The 25959-nt window shown below is 43.7% G+C and overlaps 1 protein-coding gene across 7 annotated transcripts in view; it reads right to left on the bottom strand.

Annotated features, from left to right (window-relative positions):
- The window catches only part of LOC135216933 (ribokinase-like), a 248744-nt gene that overhangs the window by 222378 nt on the left and 407 nt on the right, over positions 1-25959 (bottom strand). For 3 of the 7 annotated variants that reach the window (XM_064252482.1, XM_064252483.1, XM_064252480.1), the window contains exon 2: positions 18744-18849. In XM_064252482.1, coding sequence (XP_064108552.1) covers positions 18744-18796 — 53 coding nt within the window. In that variant the 5' untranslated portion in view covers positions 18797-18849. Of the gene's footprint in view, positions 1-18743; positions 18850-19123; positions 19198-25598; positions 25796-25959 lie in introns of those variants that run through there. The other 4 variants (XR_010314980.1, XM_064252479.1, XM_064252481.1 and 1 more) reach the window with 4 other exon arrangements.

Here is a 25959-nt window from a genome sequence, read left to right on the forward strand (position 1 = left end):
GAACGCAGGAGCTGGTGCTTGCCACCCCTGCCGGCATAGCCGGAGAGGGGGCAGCGGAGCGGGAGAAGAAGGCAACGAGTCGGAGGTAGCGCGAGCTTTCTCCTTCGAAGCCTTGCCTCTGGAGCTCCTCGACTGGGAAGAGCTTGGCTTAGCCTTCACCGCGTCGGCGTAAGAAGTCGATGACTTCCTAGCCGAAGAAGACGAAGACGACTTCTTAGAAGTCGTCTTAGACAATGTCTTCGGTTTCTCTCTTTCCCTTCTCCTTGGGAGGTACAGAGAGAGCGGGAGTGCGGCTAGGGATCTCGGATCCCGGAAAAGCCTTGGAAAGAGGCGGAAGAAGAAGGGACGGAGAAGATCCAGGAGCGCCCAAGGAAAGACCTTGGGCGCCCGACAAACCTACCTCAACCAACAAATCCTCACTCACTAACCGCCATCGGCTCAAGATTCAGGTCCAGGCCGGCGACGTCTGGAACTGACTCCTGGGCGGCTCCGACCCCCAACGACTGCTGGAGCTCTTGCTGGATGGCGGCTATGACGGGGGCGGCGGACAAGGGGTCGACGTAGCCCGTCGACTTGCCCGCCGGGAAGATCTGCATGGCCAGCTTCCTATCCAATATATAGGGCTGGCCCTTGGCGGCGTTCTTCCCAAAGCCGCCCACCACGCTTTCAGGGGTTGGCGAGGGCGCTTCCTCCCGTCACACCGCTAGCCTGAAAGAAAGGCTGAATTAGCTACCAATTGCGGACAGGGTTAACAAACTTACGAACTAAAAGTGTTAGTAAATTGATAAATAACCTCATAATGGTCTTACCCCACCAACCAGCTGATCGACCAGGTCGTAACATATAGTGCAGGCCTCGGGATGCCAGACGATAGACTCGTTGAACAAGGTGGCACATGGGGCGTGAGACCTGCATTCGTCATGTCCGCAGGGGTCGTGCAGCGTCGCATTACAAGCGAGGACCTGGCAGTTGGTAGCCTGTAAGTGAAAACGTACATGAGTACAAAGTAAACACTTACAGCCTAACATATGCTCCGCTGGTGCCGGAGCGATAAAGTTAGATAAAACCAGAGCCCTGCTAAATACGTGTGGTAACCATGTTGGAAGAAAGGCTATGGCTCCGCCAGTGGCGGAGGCACAAGAATCAACCAACTAGGAGTGGTGGTAATGGAAACCACAACGGATAATGGCGGGGATGGTTGATAACATAAATATTATAATAAACAATTCATTGTAAAATATCTTAAATTAGGGTATATATCCTTAACATAGCATGGTAATAACATAAAAACTAACTTTCCTCCATCCGTCTACTAGAAGAGTGCGTAGGTAAGGGTAAGCTCCCTTCCGGTAGCGGGGGAGAGAAAAAAGGATATAGTAGGCAAGCAATCGACCATCCATGGCACCCACCCTGCCCGCTAGCGGAGCCAATATCCTATAACCAAGGGGAAGGCCCCCGGGGCTCCGCGACGGAAGGCCCCTTTCATATCGTAAGGGAGGTGGCTGAGTAATGAGTAGGGGGGGGAAGGAGGTCCCGGTGAAACGCGGCGGGAGCGAGGAAAGGGGTGGGGGAAGGGATGGCCTACTCCTCCCCGCCTCACCAACTACCCGTATGGAGACCCGGTACCTCATAGTGGTCGCCCTATACCCCCTGCTGGCGGAACCCCCCGGCACCTCCGGAATGTGAGAGAAGGCTATGAGGTTGTTATGACAACCAAGGGGTCCCCCAGCTCCTCCCTACATCAGAGAGGGAGGGAAGGGGCAGGGTAAGGTGCAATGGAACACGTGACCACCAGTGGCCTAGGCCGCGAACAACACAACCGTGGTAGGGCCACGTGAACCAAGCTGTACCAATACATGGAACAAGCACCTAGGCTAGCCTAACACCCTAAATAATAATAATAAAATACATCGAAAGGTGGAAGAGACACTTTTAGTAAAAGAGAAAGAAGCCCAGGAGGAGGCAAACTATTCCAAGAAACAGGAGCCTACTCGGAGCCAGCGATAGCCGATGTAGAGCAAGAGCCGGGATGCTGGGCCAGAATAAAATAATAGCCCTAAATACCAAGCTAAGAGAATGGTAAGAGGGCTAACTAGCTAAAACTCGATGTAAAACAATGAACGTGATAAAGTAAGCCCATAAGTATAAGAAGTCCCAGTATGGACGAGGGGAATTCTTACGAGGCAGCATGGCCGCCACGAGACAACCGGGAACCGTATATGACCTATAAAAAAGGAAAATACTGGTACCCGGAAGATAAAACTGTGATAAAATATTACTTATGAGTTACTTAACTTAGCCGTGGCAATTGCTGAGCGTTCCATCGTAGAATACGAGATAAATCCAGAGAAAAATTAGCACAAGTAAAATCTGCGTCTAGACGCTGGCGCTAAATTTTAAGGATGACCGCTAGGGGCGCTGCTGTCCGTGGCGTCCTCTAGTAGTAGTAGTAGAGGCTGCATCGCCCTTGTTGGTATCGGCTCTCTCTAGGGGGATTCTGATAGGGAAGTTCTAATTGGTGTTTGTCTCGTGGTAGTGTTCCACACTCGCCCCTATATCATACCGACACTTCTTTTTTAAGAGTGAGCGAGTCAGTCTTACTGACATTTTCTTAATTTTGTTTTTTCTCTGGTAATTTTAGGATAATTTTACCTAGAAAGATGATGTTAAGGATTACTTTCATAGGCCGACACGAGCTGAGCCCAGAAATGACAATTGCAGATAAATGGTTGGTGGCTGTTAAAAGGATATTAACCTTTTCCATGAGTGAAAAGAGCAGCTTGGCTGTCTTATGGCCCTCTTTGATATCCCCATGGACCACAGACTGGGGAAAACAGCAAGAACTAATGCAGTTCCACAAGAAAGGATAAGGGCAGTGGTCAAAGTCACAAACATCAGAGTTAGGAAAGGAGTAGGCAGTCCCCGGGTTACATCAGATTCGAGTTAAGTCGTTTCGGACTTAAGGAGCTTGCCTCATGGCACTGTTAACCTGCTTTATAATAATTCAGGTTGAGGTGATTTTCAGCTTACAGTGCCCTGCCGGGAACGGAACCCTGGCTGTAACCCAGGGACTGCCTGTACATCCTAACAAAACCATCAAGATCTTTTTGGGCTTCTTTTGTTTTGAGAATCAATAGTCAAGGGTAGCAATGAAAGAAAATAATTTTATAATAAAATAGAAAATGATATTTTTATAATAAAATAATGTTTTATTCATACTTACCATGCAATTATTCAGCTGTAGGATTCCTACACATGGCAGACGAAACTTCAAGTTTCGCGGGGCGCCGCCATCGCTAGTGTAGGTAATCAGTTATCGACCACTTCCGGTAAACAGCTATGATGATGTCACACCTCTCAATTGGATTTCAGACACAAACTCCACCTGTGGGGAGGAGGGCCTGAATCAAATAATTGCTTGGTATGTATGAATAAAACATTATTTTATTAATAAAATATAATTTTTATTCAGTCTTACCAAGCAATTATTCAGTTGATTTCAAATTGAAAGGTGGAGGGTAGTGGAGATAACACCTTCTGAAATAATTCAATTATCAAAAGGGTTACAGTGTGAAAGCATAGACCATATGCTTGTCATACCTTACTTTGTAAGCAAGCCGCTGCAGGTGAGTACTGCCTCTGGTTGGCAATCAGCTTACTTAGTAGAGAGAATGGTAGCTATACCGTGTGTTTCCTCCACAAAGTGGAATGTTCCTTGAAGTCGTGGGCTTAACTGCTGACTTAGCAAGGAAACAACAATTTAAGAATGCCCTTGCCCTTGGCGAGAACCAGATACCACAAATTAAAACAACAGATATGGTCACCTACACCAATTAAAACCAATACCCTCTATTCCAAACCGACTGCAGATAAAATTTTAGCACTCTCACTGGACAGAGAAGTCTTTCTTCCTATTCTGGCCCAAGAATATCCATGATATTCTTAATGACGAAAGAGCGAGGCCAAGGTTCCGACGGATTCTCGTTATTCGCCAAAAAGGAAAGGGCTCAGGAACAAACTGCATTTCCTTGAGCGAAACCTACTCTTCTTTCCACAGCATGAATTTCACTGACACGTTTTGCTGAAGCCAGTGCAAACAAAAAGAGTTTTCTTTGTTAAATTCTTCAGAGAAGATGATCGAAGAGGCTCAAAGGGAGGTCGGGAAATATATTTCAGGACTACGTCAAGATTCCAAGCTACACAGTCCTTCAGTGCTTTCTATGTCTCAAAAGCCCGGATAAGGTCTGTCAGATCACTATTTGACGACAGTTCAAGTCCCCTATGCCTGAACACTGAATTGAGCATTGCTCGATATCCCTTAATCGTAAAAGGGGATAACTTCCTTGAAGACCTTAGGAAGAGAAGGAAGTCGGCAATCTGACTCACAGTGGTCTCAGAAGAAGAGACTTTAGCCTGTCTACACCATCTTCTGAAGACATTCCACTTCTACTGGTAAAGGTTGTTGGAAGAAGTGCATCTGCATCTTGCAATCGCTTCTGCAACTCTATGTGAAAAACCCTTTGCTCTGACGAGACTCCTAACAGTCTGAAGCCTGTCAGCGCAAGAGCAGACAACCCTTGATGGAAGCGATGGAAGTGTGGTTATCTGAGAAGTGATTCGTTTGAGGAAGGGGGCTGGCCAGTAAGCCATTATATGGTGATATAGGGCGAAAAATGAGTATACGAAATATTTTGCCATAATTCCTGTTACTTTCATAGTTACAGGGTAATTAGTAAAAATAACTCAATAAGCCAAAAACATTGATGCGTACAAGAAAATGCAGTATTTCTTCTGTTATCGTAAATTTTGATCATTATCATCATAGAAATTGTGAGCAATGGTATCTGTAGAGATTCCATGAGTCACAAGACAGGAAGGTATGAGCTTACACCCTTCAGTGCAAGCAGAAGCATGAGAAGGAGTACACGTTCGAGTTTCACCTCTGACATTCGCTTGCTTTTACTTCTCTTTTTCTTTGTTTCGGCAAGAATTTCATCATGCCAAAGAGGAAAAGAAGAGCAAAATATCTCGCTAACATACAAAAGAAGAAAACTCACTCTAATAAGTTCAGAAGATCATAATATCGGCGATATTAGCGGAGTTAATGAAGGAGAGAGAGAGTGTTGCATAAGAAGGAGTGCCTCGTCTTGCCTGACGCAGTGACCCAGGCTACAATCTTTGAGCAAAGGAGCAAAGGAATCTTCATTTTTTATCAAATTATGATAAATAACATATTTTTGAATTATTAATACCCAAAATAGAATATAAAATTCAAAATAATCATAATTTATTAACAATGTCTTTGTAAAAATACAAAGAAAAACTTTAAATGACCGTATCTCAAAACTATACTTATTGACATTCAAATTCTATCTTCTCCCTTAGTTTTAAAGCTATAGCATTGAAATTTGGTATACTATAACTTAGAAAGACATTATAGAACAATCAAATGGAGCCCTTTATTCAAGTTTTGTTTAATTTTTTTTTCTTGCATTTTTTCCCCGTTTTATAGGTTTATTTTTTACCACAATGAAAAAATTCATAGCTAGCATAAAAATTACTTTGAGAAAAAAACTCTACATCAAGTCTATATATGGTAGTAATCTCATGTATTAATATTAAGTATCACGGGAGGAGATAGAATTTGAAAAATGGTTATTTTTGGGATTAATCGCACTGGCATCACAAAACCGAAGGTCAGAGGCAAAAATCATGTGGTTTGGAGATGTCCCAAGTCACCTTATTAAGTGGTATGAATGTCAAAGTCCTGTCCTTAAAAAATGGCACTAGCCAGCCGGCACCCTTAAGGAGCCTCAGAAAGTCCACCAACATATAAAGAAGGTCTGAAAACCATTCTTTTCTCAGCCAAAAAGGAGCTATCAAAGTCAGGTGAACATTTTGATGGAACTTTACTTTGTTGATGACCTCCCTGATCATCCTGAAGGGAGGAAAAGCGTATGCATCTAGCCCCAACCAGTCCAGCAACATTACATCTACTGCCCAGGCTAGAGTATCTGGAACTGGGGAGCAGAACAACAGAAGATGGTTGTTCCTGAATGTTGCAAACAAATAGATGGACAGTTTTCCCCAAACCTTCCACAGATCTAGGCATACTTTCATATTCATCATTCACTCTGACAACAGAACTTGCTGCCCTCTGCTGAGTTTGTCTGCCAGTGCATTCATTTTCCCCCGAACAAATCATGGAACCAAATGGATATGATGTTCCTCTGCCAAAGCAGAAGATCCCATGCCGTTGTCAACCAAGTGAACGAGCAAGTCCCCCCCCTGCTTCTGAATGTATGACAGGGCTATAGAGTTGTCTGCAGTAACAGCCACCACTTAGACCTTTGACTAGATGTACAAACTCCGGAAGGCCAAAACTAGCAACACTCTTCAATCATGAAGATGGGCTCCCCAACCTACATCCAATGCATCTGAATAACTCTGTCGGCAGGGGTTCACTGGAAGAAGAGACATGCCTTCCTGAAGCCTTTCTCTTGCATCCCACCACGAAAGATTGTTCTTTATCTCTTTCGTAATTGGGAAAACTTTTGAATCTGGTTGAGACTTTCAGCACTAGTTCACCATGAGGAAGTACTGTAGAGTCCTCAAGTGTAGTCTTCCTAACTTCACGAACTTCTCTGCCGAGGAGAGGGTAGGTACCCAGCAAACTTATCCACCGTACTGCTGAGCACAATCGACTGGTCAGGAACTGTTGAACTGTCCAAAGACACAACTCCACTCTTTTTGGGGACAGAAAAGCCTGAAAAGTCTGAGAGCCCAGAGTCATTCCCAAATAGAGAATTCTCTGAGAAGGAATAACTTGGGATTTCAACATATTTATTATAATGCCCCACTTCTGCATCAGGCAGGGTCCTCTCTAGGTCCTTCACCCACTGATTCTCCAAAGGGGCACACAAGCCAGTCATCCAAATACAGAGACGCATTTATCCCTATCAAATGCAACCACTGTCCCAGGGGGCTTAGAATACTGGTGAACACCTGAGGTGCTGTCGACAGGCCGAAGCACAGAGCCCAAAACTGAAAGATCTTGTTCTGAAAAACATTACAAAGATACTTCCTGAGTCCCCTGATGGATTGGGACATGAGAGTAGGTGTCCTGCATGTTGAGGGATACCATCCAATCCTCCTGACAAAGCGAGGAAAGTACAGAACCCTGCATCTCCATCTTGAACTTATTTTCAGAACATAATGATTCAATGCGCTAACATCCAAAATGGGCCTCCAGGCCCCCAATGCTTTGGGGACTACAAAAAGCCTGTTGCAGAACCCCACCGATGTGTCGACCTCCTCGACTGCATGTTTGAGAACCAAGGAATTTACTTCTTCCTTGAGCACCGAAAACTTCTCCGAGCCGACGGAGTAAGATGTTATTACGATGGGGACCTTGGACAGGGAAGGTCTTCCCCTGAAACGAATGGTGTAACCCAGATGTAACACTTCAATGACCCAGGCTTCTGCACCTCTGATCTTCCACTTCTCCCAAAACTGGTGCAGCCTGGCGCCTACAGGCGTGTGAAGGACCGGAACATCATTTATTTGCGGGCTTAGCTACAGATCTAGACAAGGACTTAGAGGGTGGGCAAAGGTTGGAGTAAGGTCTGGCAAAAGGGGGCGACTTCCCCCACGAAAGGGCTGCTTCTGAAGAGGTGAAAAGGACTTGGTTGGTGCCACAACTGCTGTTGAGGACTATGGTCCCTTGGTGGATAGCGCTAGCATATCTGTAGTGGATTTCTTTTCAAGAGCCAAAAGAATATCCTGTACCATGTCTTGAGGAAACAGGTCAACTTGCCCAGAGGGGAAAACAAGAGAGCAGACCTCACGCTTCTTCAACATTCTCATGGCTAACTAGGAAGCTACTTCATCTGCACCATCTCTAATAGCCTTATCTGAACATGAAAGCACTCCCAGCCAGTCCTCCCACAAATCCTCGGAAAGCAAAGGGCAGTCCTCCAACTTCCTCGCCAATGCTCTGATCGACCAGTCCATAAAACTAAAGATCTCCGAAACCTTAAAGAGGTTACGAACTAGGTGGTTGATCTCCGAAAATGCCGCTCTCCTGTTCGCATCCACCAGGGCTGAGAAGTCTTCCTGGGAGGAAGCAGATACTCCCAAGGAAGGAGCTTCCCCAGTTAGGTAGAAATGATAACGCTTGTTGATGAGCAACGAAGGAGGGAAGGCTAAAAACGCTTTGTCATGTACTCTCTTAGCCGACAGCCACTTACCAACAAAACAAAGAGCCTTCCTAGCCACAGAGGAGAAGACTAACTTAGAAAGGAGATCTTTCGGTTGCTTCTTTTTCTTCATCATGAAGTTTGAAGGCAGTGAACTAGGAGTGGCAGGAGAGAAACGGTCCGGAAAATATTCTAAAAGAAACCTCATTAAACAAGCGTAACTGTTGGAGGTTGAGTTGAAACCTGTTCTAACTCTTTCTCTTGCTCTTGCTCTTCTGAAGACACAGGAGACAGGGTCACTTCTTCCTTCTTTGACTGCGGCGTCTTACCCTTAAAGAAGGACAGCAACTCCTTAAAGTGTTGTCGAAAAGGAGCCAAAGCCGGGTCCTCCTGGGATAGAACTGAACGAACAGATGACGAAGACTTACATTGTGACATAGAAGCAGGCTTCGGACTCGAAGTTGAAGTCTGTTGAGTCGACTGATGAGAGCTGCTCATTTAGTTGGCACCCGCTCCTGTTGGTCCTCAGTCGTGAGACAAAGCTAAACAGTCACGAGTCAAAACCGCACGACTACAAGATGGGCATGGACTGGAAACTGTATCCCTAGATTTCTTGACAGGTATAGGGGAATCATCAACAACTGAGACCTCTTAAAAGGGCAAAAGGCCAAGGAACTACGCCAGCAACATGAACCCAGAGAAGACAAACCATTGGCGTCCAATAAACGGCACTCAGTTGATGCCTGATGCGACAATTCAGGAATAACAGAGGGAGTAATTGCCTGTGAGCAAACCCTGCCAGTCTTCCTTGGTTCTCCAGTAAGTCTTCTCCCAGGACAATGACCTTTGCCTAGGAGGACTGGAGGACAGCCATCCCCTCAGATTGCACTCCACTAGCAGTAGCACTGGGCACTTCAACTTCACTTTTCTCCATGTACAATTTCATGAAGGCACCTAACTCCATCATAGTATTGGCCAAATACTCAAACTTCCTCTCGAACCTTGATTCAAGGCTGGCAATGGTATCAGAAAATGCAATATGGGAAGCTGGTAAAGGAGTAGGAAGTGAAGGGGTTGGAGGAATGAGAATGGGAGAGAGATTTCCAGGAATAGAAGGAGGAGCAGGAGTGGAAATCTCAGCTAACACAGGGAAAGGAGGAAGAGCTACACTAGCCTTACTATCCACCCTAAGGGCTGCTTTTCTCTTCCTATCTTGCAGCACCTTCTTATAATGTGAACTGCAAAGTTTCTGCTTCTCATCATCCCAATCCTGACAAACAGAACATCTAACACTCCTGACCCCTACATTTAGTACAACTAGAGTGAGGATCATAAATTTCTAACTAATCTAGTTTTGCAGCCATCTGTGCAAAACCTAACTCTAGATGAGCTTGAATCTGACATATTCAAGCAAAAAAGGCAGCTAAATAAACAAAATAAGCTAAGCTAATTCTGAAAATCAAAAACCACACTGAAACTGTACGTCACCAGTAAAGTAAAACACCATCCAAATGTCAACGAAGAAGGTTCACAGAACTAACGATGTTTACTCAGGAGCCAGCAGAAATCCAATTGAGAGGTGTGATGTTGTCATACCTATTTACCAGAAGTGGTTGGTAACTGTTACCTACACTAGCGATGGCAGCACCACCGCGAAACTTGAAGTTTGGTCTGCCGTGCCTAGGAATTCTACAGCTGAATAATTGGATGGTAAGACTGAATAAAACCCACACATTCGTTCTCACACAAAACATCTACACTGTTCCAGCAGTGAATGTGAAGAAAAATGACATTTTTATAATAAAATAAGATTTCATGTATAGTAATTACCAAATAATTACATAGTTATAGTTTCTAACCGTCAGCAGCTAGAATTTTTGAAATTGGTGGTAGCGCTAGTTTGTTTTAGTCAGGTGATACTCCCCGGCCACTATCAGGGGAGTGAGGAACCAACACCACACGAAAAATGACATTTTTGATAAAATAAGATTTTATGTATAGTACTTACCAAGTAGTTACATAGCTATACTGTAGTTTCTAAACCGTCAGCAGCTAGAATTTTTCAAGTTCAAGGTAGAGCTAGTTTGTTTTGGTTGGGTGAACCCCCGCCCACTATCGGGGGAGTGAGGAACCAAAACCGCACGAAAATGGAGTTTTCATATTAAAACTAATATTGTAATACCTACCTGAACAACTGAATTAGCCCTGGTCACCTGACCAGCCTAAACAACACCCCACAAAATTACCCACACTCGGGTAATATTTTAACTGCCATTGTTGCCAACACTGCAGGTAAACACTGTTACTGAGTAACCTGTCCACAGTTGGCAATGCTGCCGCCAGCTACCGGCCAACAGTGACCACCTACGTCTACCGCTAAATCATTAATCATTTGATGAGGGGAGGAGGGGGGGGTGTCATTTAGGTGTTCAGGTAGGTATTACAATACAGGCAGTCCCCGGGTTACGACGGTCTCGGCTTACGACGTTCCGAGGTTACGACGCTTTTCAATTATATTCATCAGACATTATTTCCAGGGATACGATGCATGTTCCAGGGTTACGACGCATGTTCCAGGGTTACGACGCCTACAACGCTCATCTGGCAGATGAAATATGACACCAAAAATGCAAAATAATCAATATTTGAAGGTTTTTTTGATGAAAAATGCCATAAGAATGCAGTTTACATAGTTTTCAATGCACCCAAAGCATTAAAAGTAAGGTTTTCTTAGGATTTTTGACGATGTTCCGGCTTACGACGATTTTCGGCTTACGACGTGTCTCAAGAACGGAACCCCTGTCGTAACCCGGGGACTGCCTGTATTAGTTTTAATATGAAAACTCCATATTGCAATACACCACCTGAACACCTGAATTAGCACGATTTAAAACATTTAAATGGAGGTGGACTCAATCATTGTTTCAGCCCGACCAACTGATGTACATTGGTATAAACTCATTAAACTATTACCTTTGATTAATACCGTTAACTCACCTTCAATCAATGCTCAGATGAGAAACAAGGAACGAGTACCTCAACGTTAGTCTAATCAGTCTAAGTCTTGTCTTGGTCACGTCTAACCTCCCATGAAGTATCATAAACTTCTCATGTGTGGAGGGGAACTAAACACTTCACATGTGGCTACACAGCCTCCCATGTATAGAGGATAAGTTCCAAGGGCAAATCCTTCCTGAAGCCTCCCATGTGGTATCATATACCTCTCATGTATGGAGGGGAACTGAACATCTCCCATGTGGCTGTTAGCCTCTCATGTATGGAGAATAAGTTCCGAGGGCAGATCTCTCCTAACGTCCCTGAAGGTGTGTGATGAATCCAGAAGTCACGATGAGGGAGCTGTACCGATGCACAATAACATACTTACCAGGGATAGTACACAAAACCCAGACATAGCCCATGAAAAGTAGGCAGACTAAATCTATAAAACACGAGAAATCAATCAAACTACTACCTCCCCTACCAAACCCGAGCTAATTGCCAACTAATGTAACACAGAATTAGCCGCTACGAATGGCCCTAGCGAGTAACCCCCACTGAAAAGAACTGTACATCTCTCAAGTAGAAAGAAGTGATTGCCGATACCGACTTCCACGAAGCCACTTCTAAAATCCTGCTTACTGAGAAATTCCTCATGAAGGCCGATGACATTGCTATACTCCTGATACTATGCACTCTAGGGTGCGGAATGCTGTTATCCGAAATTGTGTCTCTGGGAAGGGATTGGGAAATGACTTCCCTTAAGAAAAAATTTATCGCATTTTTTGATAAGCAGAGGCAATAATTTGGAAGTGCACGACAGGTAATATTTAAGTGCTTGCACTGGACAAAGATGCATCTCGGCAACGTCACCTCCGACGAAATCCTCGAGAGGCGAAACCTTAAACTCTCTTGGAAGAGGGTTAGTTTCTAACTCTGACTTAGCCACAAACTCCGGAAGGTACGAAAGATACAAATCCTTCCCCGCAAACGAAATTGATCTCGAGACAGCCTGAATTTCCCCTACTCTTTTAGCTGTAGCCAGTGATATCAAAAACAACACTTTCTTAGTAAGTTCTCATAAGGACAAAATCTCCAGAGGTTCAAAAGCTTGTGAACTTAACAATTTCAGAACTTTCACTAAATCCCAAGAAGGGGCCCAAAGCGGAATGATCGGACGTTCGATCTTAAAAGATCTGAGATCATGAAGAACTCTACTATTAGAAACCTCCAGTAAATGAAACCTAAAGGTACTAGCTAACATGGATCTGTAGCCTGTGATAGTAGAGTAAGAAAGAGATATAGATTCCTGAGGAATAGAAGAAAATCCGCCACCTTTGCTGTTGTAGGGCGAGAAATACTATCCCTTGTCCCCTGCACCATGAACGGTACATCGCCAATCTTATCTGGTATAACTTCCTTCTTGACTCCCTCAGGCACATAGAAAGTTGTTGAGCCACTCCTTTTGAAAGACCGGAATCTCGGGCTGCTGGCTGCACAGTCTACATGCAGCTAGGTTGAGCACGGGAAGGTTCTTAAGATAATGATGAAAATGAGGCTGTTTGAGAAGATCCTCACTTCGTGGCAGGAGGATCGGAAGTTCGGACAGCAATTCCAAGAGATCCGGGAACCACAGTCTCAGAGGCCAAAACAGAGCAATTAGGGTCATCTCCATATTTCTGCACCCTCTTGGCTTCATCAGTACCTGATGATTGAGGCCGAATGGAGGGAAGGCATATACGTGGAGATTGTCCCATGGGTGGAGCATAGCGTCCGTCCCGCAAGACATAGGGTCCGCTACCAGAGAGAAGTATACTGGGAGACGATAGTTCATTTTTGTGGCAAACAGATCCACCGTGGCTGGGAAGTTGAGCTTTCCAGCAATGAACTGTGGAAGTAATGACACCTTGCAGCTTTCACACCAATGTAGGATTCTCTACGCAATGATGTTGAGGGTTGGCGATTTTGTACCTCCCTCTCTCTTTAGGTAAGCTAGTGCCATAGCGCTGTCTAAAAAGAGTGCTACGACTTTCCCCTGAACTTCATCTTTGAAGCTTAACAGAGCCTCCTCTACGTCTCTTAATTCTTGGACATTTATTGACTCCTCCTGATCAGAAACCCTTCAAAGGCCCTCAGCCTGAGCTTCCTCCAGGGTTGCGCCCCAACCCTGGTTCGAGGCATTTGAATACAGATGGACGTCTTGAATCGGGAGGGTAAGACTTATGCCAGTGGTCATATGAACCTCTTCTGACCACCACCAAAGATCCTTGAGGCAGGAATCGTCCTAGATTATCACTGCCTTTTCTTCCCTAAAGTCCCAGCAATTCCTGAGACGTACCTGCAAAGAATGCACCAGGAGACAAGAGCCTGGAACTAGAAGGGACAGAAATGACATCTTTCCCAGAAGACTTCTCCACTCTTTTGCAAGTTGCGCTTTGTCCGAGAGAAAAAGCTCGACTTGACTCATAATCGACTGCACTCGTTCTCGTGTCGGGAAAGCCTTCAAACGAGGTGTCTGAATCTCCACGCCGAGATAGGTAATAGTCAGAAGGGGAAGGGGAACCCTTTGTCATGTTGATACAAATCCCCAATGTCTCGCAGAGCTTTAGAAGGAAGTCCCTTGCTCTTGGAGCCTCCCCCCTGGAAAAAGCTTGAATTAGCCAATCGTCCAGGTACCTCCTCATGCGGAAGCCCTGATGATGCATGATAGCAGAAACAGGAGCCGTCACCTTCGTGAACATCTGAGGTGCTGTGGTCAGTCCAAAACAGAGGACTTTGAACTGGAAGGTTCCCAGTGGACCCGAGATGTGAAGGAATCTCAGAGATTCCGGATGTATTGGAACTTGGAGATATGCATCCTTGAAGTCCACCGCCTTGGAGGTTATGAAGATTTGACTGTAAAAGTCCGGAGTGGGGGGAGCTAGTTCTAACACTCCCTTGTCCTACAAAGAACGAAATCTCCATCGTGAAAGCCTCCCCCCTGATGGATGACAGGGAATAGCTTGAAAGAACTAACAGGGAATTAGATAGTGGAGGGGCAGAACAGAAAGGGATCTTGTACCCCACTCTCAAGACCTCCACCATCCAACTCTCTGCACCCCACTTTTCCCAGGTTGTTACAAAAGGGGACAAACAACCTCCTACTGGTGTCACCAAGGGCAGTGTTTCCTATCTCTGAAAACCATTCTTGCCAGAAGTGGGTTTGGAGGAAGCAGAAGGTTTGGATGAAAACCTGACTTCCTTGGGAGACCTGGCCGGGGATGATGAACCGGAGTGCTTACCTGGAGAGGACACACGCACACCTTTAGGGGACCTAGTGCTCTGAGCAGCCACCTGAATAATAGCTTGCTGAGACTGAACTAAGGACATGGAGGAAACAAAATTAACCATGGATAATACATCCTCCTCCTTGAAGAGACTGTCACAGAGCGCCAGCGGAGCCCTGGACCAAACTCGCTTATGTATATCTGGGAAATGAGGTGGGAGATGGCTCAGGTAAAGATCCCTCCTCTTCTTGCCAACAAAGGTATTACAATCAGCCAAGACGTTCGCTTGATGAGCTAAACCCATTGACACTGACGCGTTAAGGTTATCGAATAAAATGGGATCCGCAGGAGTATGCCCGTACCTTTTTAAGAAACCCATGAGGCCCAAGAGCATCCACTTAGTATGCAACAGAGCTTCTGACTGATTCCTAAAGGTGTCTGCAAGCAGGGCCACTTCTCTTACCGAAATACCAATGAGTCTGTTACCTGCAGGGACCTTGGGAAGGAGAGCCACCACCGATTCGTTAAGAGGTGCTCTGAAACCCGAAGAAGGGTTACCCACTACGCCATACAAGGGCTTACGACTGGAAATAAGAGCAGAGTCCTGCCTACCCGCCCCCACTACCGCAGCTAACCAAGAGTCCGCCTCCCTCAGGGCTTGTTCCACACGCCCAAACCAAAGCAACTTGCATGATGGATACAAAACCAGCGGTTTGGTAGAGAAAAGTTCCTCAAACATAGCTTGGCTAGGTTTAAAAAGTTCCTCATCAACTTTTGACTGAGGAAACAGATGGTGAATGAGGTCTATCATTCTTCGATACTCGCTGTCTCTGCAAGCGGACAGCCTGTTACCGGAGGAGGAGGAGGACCTATGTCCTTGACAGAAAATCCTCTCTCTACATCTTCCAGATACACCTGAGCGGAAGGAGAAGCAGAGGCAAGACCGACTCCCAGAATACCACCCTGACGATACGGAGAACCTAACCTTCCCTGACCTACACTTAAAGACTGAACATCGAAAAACATCAAACCCGGATTTGGGCCAAACAAAAAGGGTTGCGCAAAATCAACACCTCTACCAAGAGATGCGGTAACTACCAACCGACTCAAGGATTCTTGCGGAAGCAAAACACCACTGGAGCTGTGCAGACCTAGTGCTTCACGACCTTGATTCAACAACTTGGACTGAACTGAACTAATACTATCCAAGGGAGATTTTCCCTGAACATACAAAAAGGACACATCCCCTGTGAGTACGTCCACTTCTTATGAACACGAAACATCCGGACGTAACCATCCTTGCTGAGCAACCATCGGACCCGAAAAAGTCCAGAAACCTAGACTACCTGCTACCAAACCCGACACCGAACTAACACTAGTACCAAAATCCAGCGAAATCTCCTACCTTAGGAAGGCCGGACGGAGAAAGGAAAAACAGACTAAGATACACTCGGAACTAACCTCAGTTCAGTGATCGCAGAAGTTGGATAGATAACCGAGGCACCTGCTGCCGCAGCACAGAAACCAGCGGAAAATGAAGGAATACCAATAGAAGTAACCTGCGAAGGAAGGGAACCAGGAAAAACCTGCAGAATGCGACAAAGCCTCATTAGAAGCAAAAGTACTCTCATGAGGGAAAACCAAAGGAGAAGGTAGGAAACCCCCCTGAGGAGGGGCTGCCGAATGCTCTGAAACTGAAACAGAACTCCCCGAAACTGGGGGAAGAGAAAGTGAAGAACCCGGAGATATAGAGGGATTAGAAGCCATCCTTTTATGAGAAAGAAAATAGATTGATTCCTTACCACCTTGAAAAACTAAATACGTACATATCATTACAGAATTGAGGTAAATTCTTAAGAACATGGTACTGAATGTTACAGAAACCCAAAAGAAAACACTGCCCAACTAAAGACCTATACCCCTGTGAAAGGCCTAAAAGATCACCATTATAATCAGCCAAATTAAACTGAGCAATGCTTGAGGAACCCTCAAAGGACAAAGGTACTGAAGTACTTCCAGATGGAAAAGGAACCTCTGAAGAGGAGAGGCCATTCAAAGTATCTACGGCCGAAAGAACTGAGTTGAAGCTCCCTGAAGGAGGAAGGCTAGATATTACTTTCGGTGCAGTATTGGCCGGAAACAAACCATTCTCTGAGGACTAAATAAAGGATCTGAAGGCAACTGCCCTTGGAACTGTGCCTTGCCTAACTGATCCCTAACACCCTTAGTTGTGTGTCATCCCTATTTCTGGTTTTATACTCAGACTTATGTTTTCAGGGGAATAAGGGATTTCTGCTGCAGACACTGCCTGCTCCTCGCTGGAGGGGTCGGTGGTTCCTACCCTTTCAGTTTTTGGATCGCCATGACCCCTGGCAACTGTCAGGGTTGGTTCTGGCAGGCAGGGGAGCTGGAAAAGAGTGGTTAGTACATTGTTCCCTATTGCTGACTTTCATCTCGTCTTGTAACTTTGACATCAACGAAGTAAACAACCCAGACATACTCAATGTCAACCTATCTTCTAACAGGACTGATTCTAAATCACTAGCGTCCTCTACCTTGGGTTTAGCCCCTGAAGCTAACCTACCCTTACTATTTGAAGCAAGAGCTTTCCTATGCTTAATATCAGCCTGCATCTAGTACCTACACTTGTCATATCTATGAACTAGATTGCATTGAATCTTCCGACATGAAATACACAAGGAATGTTGAACGTATTTGAGTGTACTCATCCTCCGTTTGCAGGCGGTACAGGAGCGATAAGTTGCTGCATCTTCACTGGGATGGTCTGGAGGTGTCTTAGCCGGGGGAGGATCCTTTGAGGTTGAGTCCTTTTTACGGTCCACAAAATCCATCGCTTCTCAGACAACCCCATTTCAACCAATATCACCAAGGGTTGTCCACTCTGGCCCTGACAGGATTCAGACTGTCGGGAACCTGGTCAGAGCAAAAGGGTTTCCGCGAAGGGCGTCAGAAGCTATTGCTAGCTGCAGAAGAAGCTCTTCTGCCAAGCTCTACCAGTTCCAGTGGAGGGTTTAAGGTCATCTATAACAGAAATTACGGAATTTTGTTATTCTGAGGGACACCAAAAAGTTAATCAGTTTCCAAGCAAAGAGGCATCGACATTCGTCTTTAGTTCCTCCAAGATTTCAAGCATGAAGAAGTGGAATGGAATTGGATGTAGTTTAAGGTGGCTCAACGGTCCCCAATTCGAACCATTGAAATCGTCAACCATGAGAGACTTGACCAGGAAGACACTATTCCTAGTCACCTTAGCCACAGCGAGCAGAGTAAGTGAGAGTCCACAAGGCCGGAGAAGTCTCCTTGGGAGGAGGCAGAAACTCCCAAAGAAAGAACTTCTTCTGTCGCATAAAACCTGTAGTTTTTATTTGCAACTTCGACTGAGGGAAGGCGAACGAAGCCTTGCCTGACTCCCTCTTCTTAGCAAGCCACTCTTCTCTTCTTTCAGTGCTTTCTTCGAGGACTGGTTTCGGCAATCCCGAAGGCGTACTCTTTACGAACGCACCTCTAACATGGAAATGGTGTTGGGATCGGAAACATGGGATACCTGGTCTGAAGTAATTGGTAATGAAGTTGGAGGACTATCAAAAAGTGAAATATTAGATAAAAGTGGAGAAGATAGTGACGGCTTGCTCGCCTCTAAAGGCACGGAAGTTGTCTCTACTCTAGTTTTACTACACGCTCTAAGCGCTGCTTCCTTCTCCTATCTTTGTCCATTTTATGCAAATGGGCTTGAAAAGTCTTCCAACCTTGTTCATCTAAACTGCGGCACTCATCACAAGTTAATTCCTAACTGAAGAAGATCTAGCATTAGACATCTTGTTAATAACTAGGCAGCTAACTGATGAAGCAAAAAAGCCAACCAAGAAATTGTACATCACCAAAAAGAAAAAATCCACAATGGCAACGAAAGTCGACTGCAACAACAAACTACCGGTGTTACCCCGTGGCTGGCAGAAAACGAATTGAAGTCTAAAGCTCAGCAGCACCAGGTATTCCCGACAGTGGGCGGGATCTGTATCACCTACACAACCAATGGCAGCGCTGCTACCGCCACCAGGAATTTGAATTTTCGACTGCCAGGCAAGAAAGCGGTAAGAAAGCATACAGCTAGTGTAATTGTTTGGTAAGTCACTTATGTAAAATTTGTCATTTTGTGTCATTCAAATTAATTGAGTAACACCTAGTACGGCACTCTTCTACATTTGTAGACAACTAACTTTTACTCCTACAAGAAAATTATCAATACTACTGTATTACTTACCTAACAAGGTCAGTCATACATGATCCAACAACCACAACTTTTGATGCTGCCATGTCTGTTATGTTCTACCCTCCTGAATTTATATGCATGTACCGGTCACTAACTTCTGTTTATGAGAAGAAATAATTAAATATTAGACCCAGCTTTAATACTTTATAAACTGTGAACCTTGAACATGCTTTTCTTCACACTACTGGTTGAGGAAGGCAATAATGAATAGCAATTGAAAGTAACTGGGCAGTTAGCATGAGATGCAACTGCCTAAAAGTCATGAACACGCACAATGAACAAGCAAGTGTAATGAAACAACCTTTTTCACATGCTACTAGCCAAAATACAAAAGCAAAGTTAGATACTTCAGTGTTCCTTGATATACATACCTAACGTTTTTCATATGAATATAACTTCAGCAAAAGCTGATCCAGTTGTTGAACTGTGGTAATAAGGTACTCTGGCTATTCTAAGATGAGGACTGAAGTGGGATTAGAGTCATTTATCAACATTGTCAAATTTATCATGGAGCCTACTATTTGATAACTGAATTGAATAAAATGACACTATAATGACCAGTTTGTGATAAATAATGTATAGTACACATTTTATAATGGTTATAGCATATCTCATTCTTCCATCACACTAAAGAAAAACACCCATACGCAATCCCACATCTCCAATTGCCTATCTCAAGTGAAGGATGACTTTTAATAAGCTGCTTCCTTCATAGTGAAGCACAGATGATTACTGTATGTATAATGTTTCAAATTTCATGTTAAAGAAATAGGAAGGACGTCCTGTCACTAATCTTTCAAGGGCAATACTTTGTAAAGCAGAAGCAAAAGTGAGCAAAGCTACAGTTGGAGGAAATGGCAAAAAAGCATGAGATACTGAAGATTTATTTGGGAGAGTAGTTTTGAGATGAGGGCTCTAACATGTTTTTGAGAAATGGTTCACAGCTGTGGTAGGTATGGTAAGATGGCAAAATGTCCTGTGATAAGAAATAAATTTTGCCCTTTTCACTAAAGACCAATAAAATAAAATAAACTTTATTATTTGCAAATTTCATAATTTGATACATTCAAATATCAAAACTGAAGTATTTAACACTCCAGTTATCAATGGTGAAATATCTGAAAAATAAGTTTTAAATACCACCAAGTTTTTTTTTTAAGCAGTATTGTACGTACCGTAATTCTATTTTTCACAGATATACAAACCGCAGCCTTTATGCAGGAATTAATTGTTGAAACTTGGTACCAACAGGACAATTAACTAGTGGTACTGGGGTGGGTGGGGGAAACTACACTCACCTGCCATCACAAGCACTTTTTCTTCAGCATTAAAGACTATGCAGGGTGGTTGAGGGAAGATTATGATAAAATGCTGTGGTTTGTGTACTTACAAAAACTACAAATTACTTTAAAAATTTATGATTTGTTACTACAGGATTACAAACCATCATATTTTATGTACGTATACAAAACACACTCCTTAGGTGGGATGATAATCTCTAAATTGACTTCTATGTTGAAAAGTATCCACTTGGATAAAAAACATTCAAGGCCCCAATCATGAGCAGAGGTGCAATGACCCTGTGACCTTCAATACAATCTGGCACAGAGATGCAAGACTGATAGACCCCTAAGACTGAGTGGAATGTATCTGAACTCTCACTCACAAAAACCTCTGGGAACCAAGTGCTGCTCTAAAGATATGGAAGCATGCTTAGTAGGCCGCTAGTATCCAGGTCAACCATAAACTGAAGGGGTCAGATGCAGTTAAAAAGAACAGGGGGCATCACACCTCAAGGCAATGCTCTAAGACAAGATGCCTGACTGTGAAGTCTATCTGAATTGTGCCCTGTCCAGAACATATTCAGCCTGACTACTGCCTTGCAGAGGAAGGAAGAAAAGATGAAAGGAGACACTTACTCACCCACTTCAACCTCCAGCCTTATACATTACATGCGCCTTTGGTTTAATGCTTTCTTGTCCAAGAGGAGCTTGGAGACTACAAAAGAAATTGGGCAAGCACCACAGGTCCTAAGGAGAAAGGTCCAAGATTTGTGGGCAATGTCCTAGAAGTAACAAAAGTAAAGGTAGTCTCTCTTGTTGCCAGAGACCTGCCCTCACCACCTATGAACCTTAACTTTCTATGGGCAGCTAGGGACACCAACAACCCTGCCTGTGAGCTCTCACCCAAAATGAATGAACATCCTTGTCATAGGACAAACTGTTAATAATTCCAGAAAACCAAAATAAAAGGGCATTCTGGAATAAAAGAATTCCCGGTATTCAAAGTGCCACATACTATACTAAAGGCTGTGCAGCTCCTCAACAAGGATCAGGCTAGCTGAACAAGTTTTGAGGGTGAGATCTCAATCTGAGGTCTCTACCAAGGACTTTTTGCTGCCTGGCATTGGCAGCAAAGAATCACCTCCCACTCTGGAGGACAAAACTAAGGAGGTGGGCAAAACTTTTCACAGCTCCTATGACAGTGGGCAATTCTACAGAGGAAGAAAGGTCCACACCTTTAAAAAAGATCTAGCCAAAGCTTATGGAAGGGTTCACCACAAGAGCTGAAAGGAGTTTATTTTGGTGACGAAGGATTCCAAGAACTGAAGAACAAACAAAAATTATACCAACTCTACGCATACTGCAGAAGTGTAAGCAAAGCAAAGATGTCCACATAGCAGTGCAGCCAAACAAAAAGTGGTGCTGACACTCGAATGAGTGTGCATTGTTGATAGCTTCAATGAGTGGACTAGCTTTCACCCAAGTCATAGCCACATCAAAGACTCCAGGTTTGTATCTGTGTAAGAACAAAAGTGACAAACAGCAAAGGTTATTTATTTAACAAAGCAATAAGTTTATTCTTATGTGAAAGTCTATTATGGTATGGTAATGAATAAGCTACATATCTCATCCTTATTGTGCATCAACTATGATATACAGTAGTATTATTAATTTGATAAAGCAGAAAAAGATACTCAGAAAAATATCAAGAGGAGCATTTATCAGTTTTCAAATCTCCAACACTTGAAGCTTATGATTAAAGTATTGCAAAAACATAAAGATCTGATATATGAGTATGTAATAGGTCTACAAAACTTAATTCCTATCCTCAATCTTTCCCTGTGCAAAACTGACACCTAATGGTAAGTAGCTTAAATATGGCAGACACTAAAGGGTACTTTCAGGCTAAGAATTCAAGTTTATGACCAATCTCAGTGCTTCCTAGCTTACAGTATTTGTAATTCCCTCTTATTTGCACAGGATTTAAGCATAAATATACTTCAGCTTTTTTAAATCATGCTAAACTACATTTGATGGTGTTAGGTACTAGTGCACTAAAGCCAATGGTTGCCTTAAAATCTTAAATGATTAGTACAGTGGTACCTCAAGATACGAAAGGCTCAACTTACGAAAAACTCGAGATACGAAAGCAAATACGAAAAAAGTTACGGCTCTACATATGAAAATTGCTCAAGATACGAAAGGTTGTTGGTGTAAAGTCTGAGATTCGCCCAGACCACTGATAACAATTTTGAAACTCGCGCGCCGCCAACCGAGTAGACTCGCCACCATCCTCCCGCTCTCCCATTGGTTCCTGATGCTAGTCACCTCCATGAGATCCTTCTCTCCTATTGGTCAGCATCCCTCCCATCATGCATCAACGCAGCGGCGTGCTTCTTCAGTCACTTCACGGCATCATCGGTATCGTACGCACACAGTATTCGTTCATTCTAATGATTTCGTTTATCAATGTAAATTCGTTAGTGATTTCGTTATAGTATACTTTATCGTGTTGTGTGAGAACTTTACTACATACGTATAAGTACTACATAACATAAATACATACAGTATATACGTAGTCATGGGTCCCAAGAAACTTGAAATTCACGGAAAGAAGAGGATGCTCTCTTTGGAGATGAAGATGGAGATTATCAAGAAGTATGAAGCTGGTATGCGACTGAGTGTGATCGCCAAGGAATACGGCCGAAATCCGTCGACAATAGGCACCATCCTTAAGCAGAAGGATGTCATCAAAGCAGCTACACTTTCCAAGGGTGTCACTATTTTGTCCAGCAAGGGGACCCACGTGCACGATGAAATGGAAAGGCTTCTTCTTGTCTGGATAAAAGACAAAGAAATCGCTGGCGATACAACGGAGACGGCAATCTGCCTCAAGGCCAGTGCTATTTTCGGCGATTTGATTGCCCAGGCCGAAGACGACAGAGGAGAAGGGACATCAACGCCAACCCCAGATTTCAAGGCTTCGCATGGGTGGTTCAAGAATTTTCGTAAACGGACTGGCATCCATTCGGTAGTGCGGCATGGGGAGGCGGCCAGCTCGGACACGAAAGCGGCCGAAGCCTTTAAAAAGACGTTCGACGACATGATGATATCTGAAGCTTACAGTTCTCAGCAAGTTTTCAACTGTGATGAGACTAGCCTTTTTTGGAAAAAAATGCCTCGTTGGACGTACATCACGCAGGAAGAGAAGAAGCTACCCGGGCATAAGCCTATGAAAAATAGGCTTACGCTCGCACTTTGTTCCAACGCCAGTGGGGATTGCAAGGTGAAGCTCCTACTTGTCTATCATTCTGAGACTCCTTGAGCCTTCAAGGCCCACAAAATGCTTAAGAAGAAGCTTCCAGTGATATGGAGGGCTAATGCGAAAGCCTGGGTAACGAGGCTTTTGTTCACCGAGTGGGTAAATCTGTGTTTCAGCCCGACAGTGAAGAAATTCTTGGAAGAGAAGCGCCTCCCTCTGAAATGTCTGCTGGTGTTGGACAATGCCCCTGCCCACCATCCTGGCCTCAGGGAAGATATCCTAGCGGAGTATTCCTTCATCAAGGTTCTTTATCTTCCGCCTAACACCACCCCTCTCCTCCAGCCCATGGACCAGCAAGTGATATCGAACTTCAAGAAGCTGTATACGAAACATCTTTTCAAGAGGTTTCGACATCACCAATACCACAAACCTCACCTTGCGTGAATTTTGGAAGGAGCATTTCGACATCGTCATATGCATCCGACTCATCGACCAAGCTTGGCAGGAGGTTTCGAGGCGTACCTTGAATTCCTCGTGGAGGAAACTCTGGCCTGATGTCATATCCACCTGAGACTTCGAGGGATTCGACGTGGGCGAAGCTGGTGCTGCAGATTCAGGAATAGTTGACGATCCTGAAACTGTTTCGCAACCAGATCTTGACAAGATCATTGCACTCGGCAAGTCCATGGGGCTGGTCGTCGACGAGGACAACATCAATGACCTTCTCGAGGAGCACTAAGAGGAGCTTAAAATGGATGACCTGAAGGAGTTGGAGGCCATGCAACATAACGTTGTTCAAGAGGAGTTCTCTAGCAGCGGCGAGGAGGACGACGACGAACCTACGACAACAGCAGAAATTAAGGATGCTCTAGCAGCTTTTCATAAGGTGCACTCATTCATAGAAAAGAGACATCCCGAAAAGGATTACACAGGACGTATGCTTGCACAGTTTGATGACGTTTGCCTAAGTCATTTCAGGAACATTGTCAAAAGTAGGCAGAAGCAATCTTCCTTGGATAGTTATTTTTTAAAGAGGCCTTTAGTAGGAGTAGTAGTAAACAAAAAGGAAGAACCAAGTGATACTACCTAAAAAACAAAGTTGAAAGTGGTGAAAAAAAAAAACGTAAAGTATAAAAAAGTAAAAAAAAAATGTAAAAATCAAAACACAAAAAAAATTATTTTTAATTTCAAGTTATTTGTAAAGTTAAGTGTTACAGTTTTGTTAATGTGTTTTGTAAAGTTTAGTTTATGTTTTCCTTACATTTTTTTATGTGTTTCGTAAAGTTAAGTGTACGTATCTGCCATTTGTTCTCCTCCTCTGTCGCCACTTTCGAAGATAGCCTCACTCGAAAGGTAAGCTTCCACATTTTACTACATACGTACGTATGTACGTACAGTATTTCTTGTATACCATGTACACTAATACACTTTATTTACAGGTAGCCCTATATTAGCAGTACGTATTAAGTTAGGTATTGAATGGTCCAAATTGTTGTAGTATTTCATTGTTTATATGTGAATTTAGCTTTATTATGAAATTTACTAGGGTGTATTTGGAGGGCTTGGCACGAATTAGCCATTTTACATGTAAAATACGGTCCAAGATACGAAAAGCTCATGATACGAAGGCCGCTTCGGAACTGATTAATTTCGTATCTTGAGGTACTACCACTGTAGTTAGCTATAGCATAAATGACATCTCTAGGCCAAACTCTTAAGTAGCACACCCTGCCTGGATGGGGGGAGGGGGCATTTAACATCCTTGGACCTCCCATAATTTTACAGTGACAATGAGCTACTAGGCTATAGGCTTATGACTTACTGCAACTAGCCTAACAATCAATAGCTTAACTACTTTGGGTAAACTTGAGGGGTGCAAAAAGCAATTAGGTATCCACAGGGTGAGTAGCATATGCCTTAAAGATGTGTAAATACATTGATACTAGTAGGTACCTACTATACCCATAGGTAAGGAAAAGTATTACAAATTACTTTTAAAAAATAATGTCATTTTACAGGCATGTAGACATACCTATTTCAAAATCAGTCAAAAACCCTACATGAATCTGATTCTATGGGGTAATTTAACTACTAGCTACGTACTAGCTAGCTAAATCTGGTATTTTTACATTAGGTAGCCTAACCATACCTAAAAAAGAGAAGCTTATGTACTACTAGTAGGTATAAGATTGTAAGAGACCTACCCTACCTTGTAGTATATAGGTAGTATAGTACTAGTACTGTACCAGTCTAGAAACCAGTTTAAAGAACCAAAAACGAAAGTTAGCTACTACTACCTACCTACTAGCTACTAGGTAGTACCTGGTATTTATTTAACTACTAGGTATCTTACCAGACTCTCTGTCCTTCCTAGTCTGTGTCGCTGGCTGTTTTAGTGCTAAATGACAACGTTATCTAATCTTTGCTAACTTATCATTAGGCAACAGGGAACTTGGAAAATGTTACCTAACCAGGCTAAAATGGTACTTTCCAGTCATCTAAGTATAGGTACACCTACCTATACCTACCCCTAACTACAAGGTAATGTAATTTGGATCATCATTCAATGATTAACTTTTGCGTGCTGCTTACAATCCTATCTTACGCGTCTTTAGTCTTTTACTGTTGAAATTTTACAAAATACCTAGGTAGCCCTATACCT

This window comes from Macrobrachium nipponense, chromosome 6 (genome assembly GCF_015104395.2).
Source record: "Macrobrachium nipponense isolate FS-2020 chromosome 6, ASM1510439v2, whole genome shotgun sequence".
Taxonomy (NCBI): Eukaryota; Metazoa; Arthropoda; class Malacostraca; order Decapoda; family Palaemonidae; genus Macrobrachium; species Macrobrachium nipponense.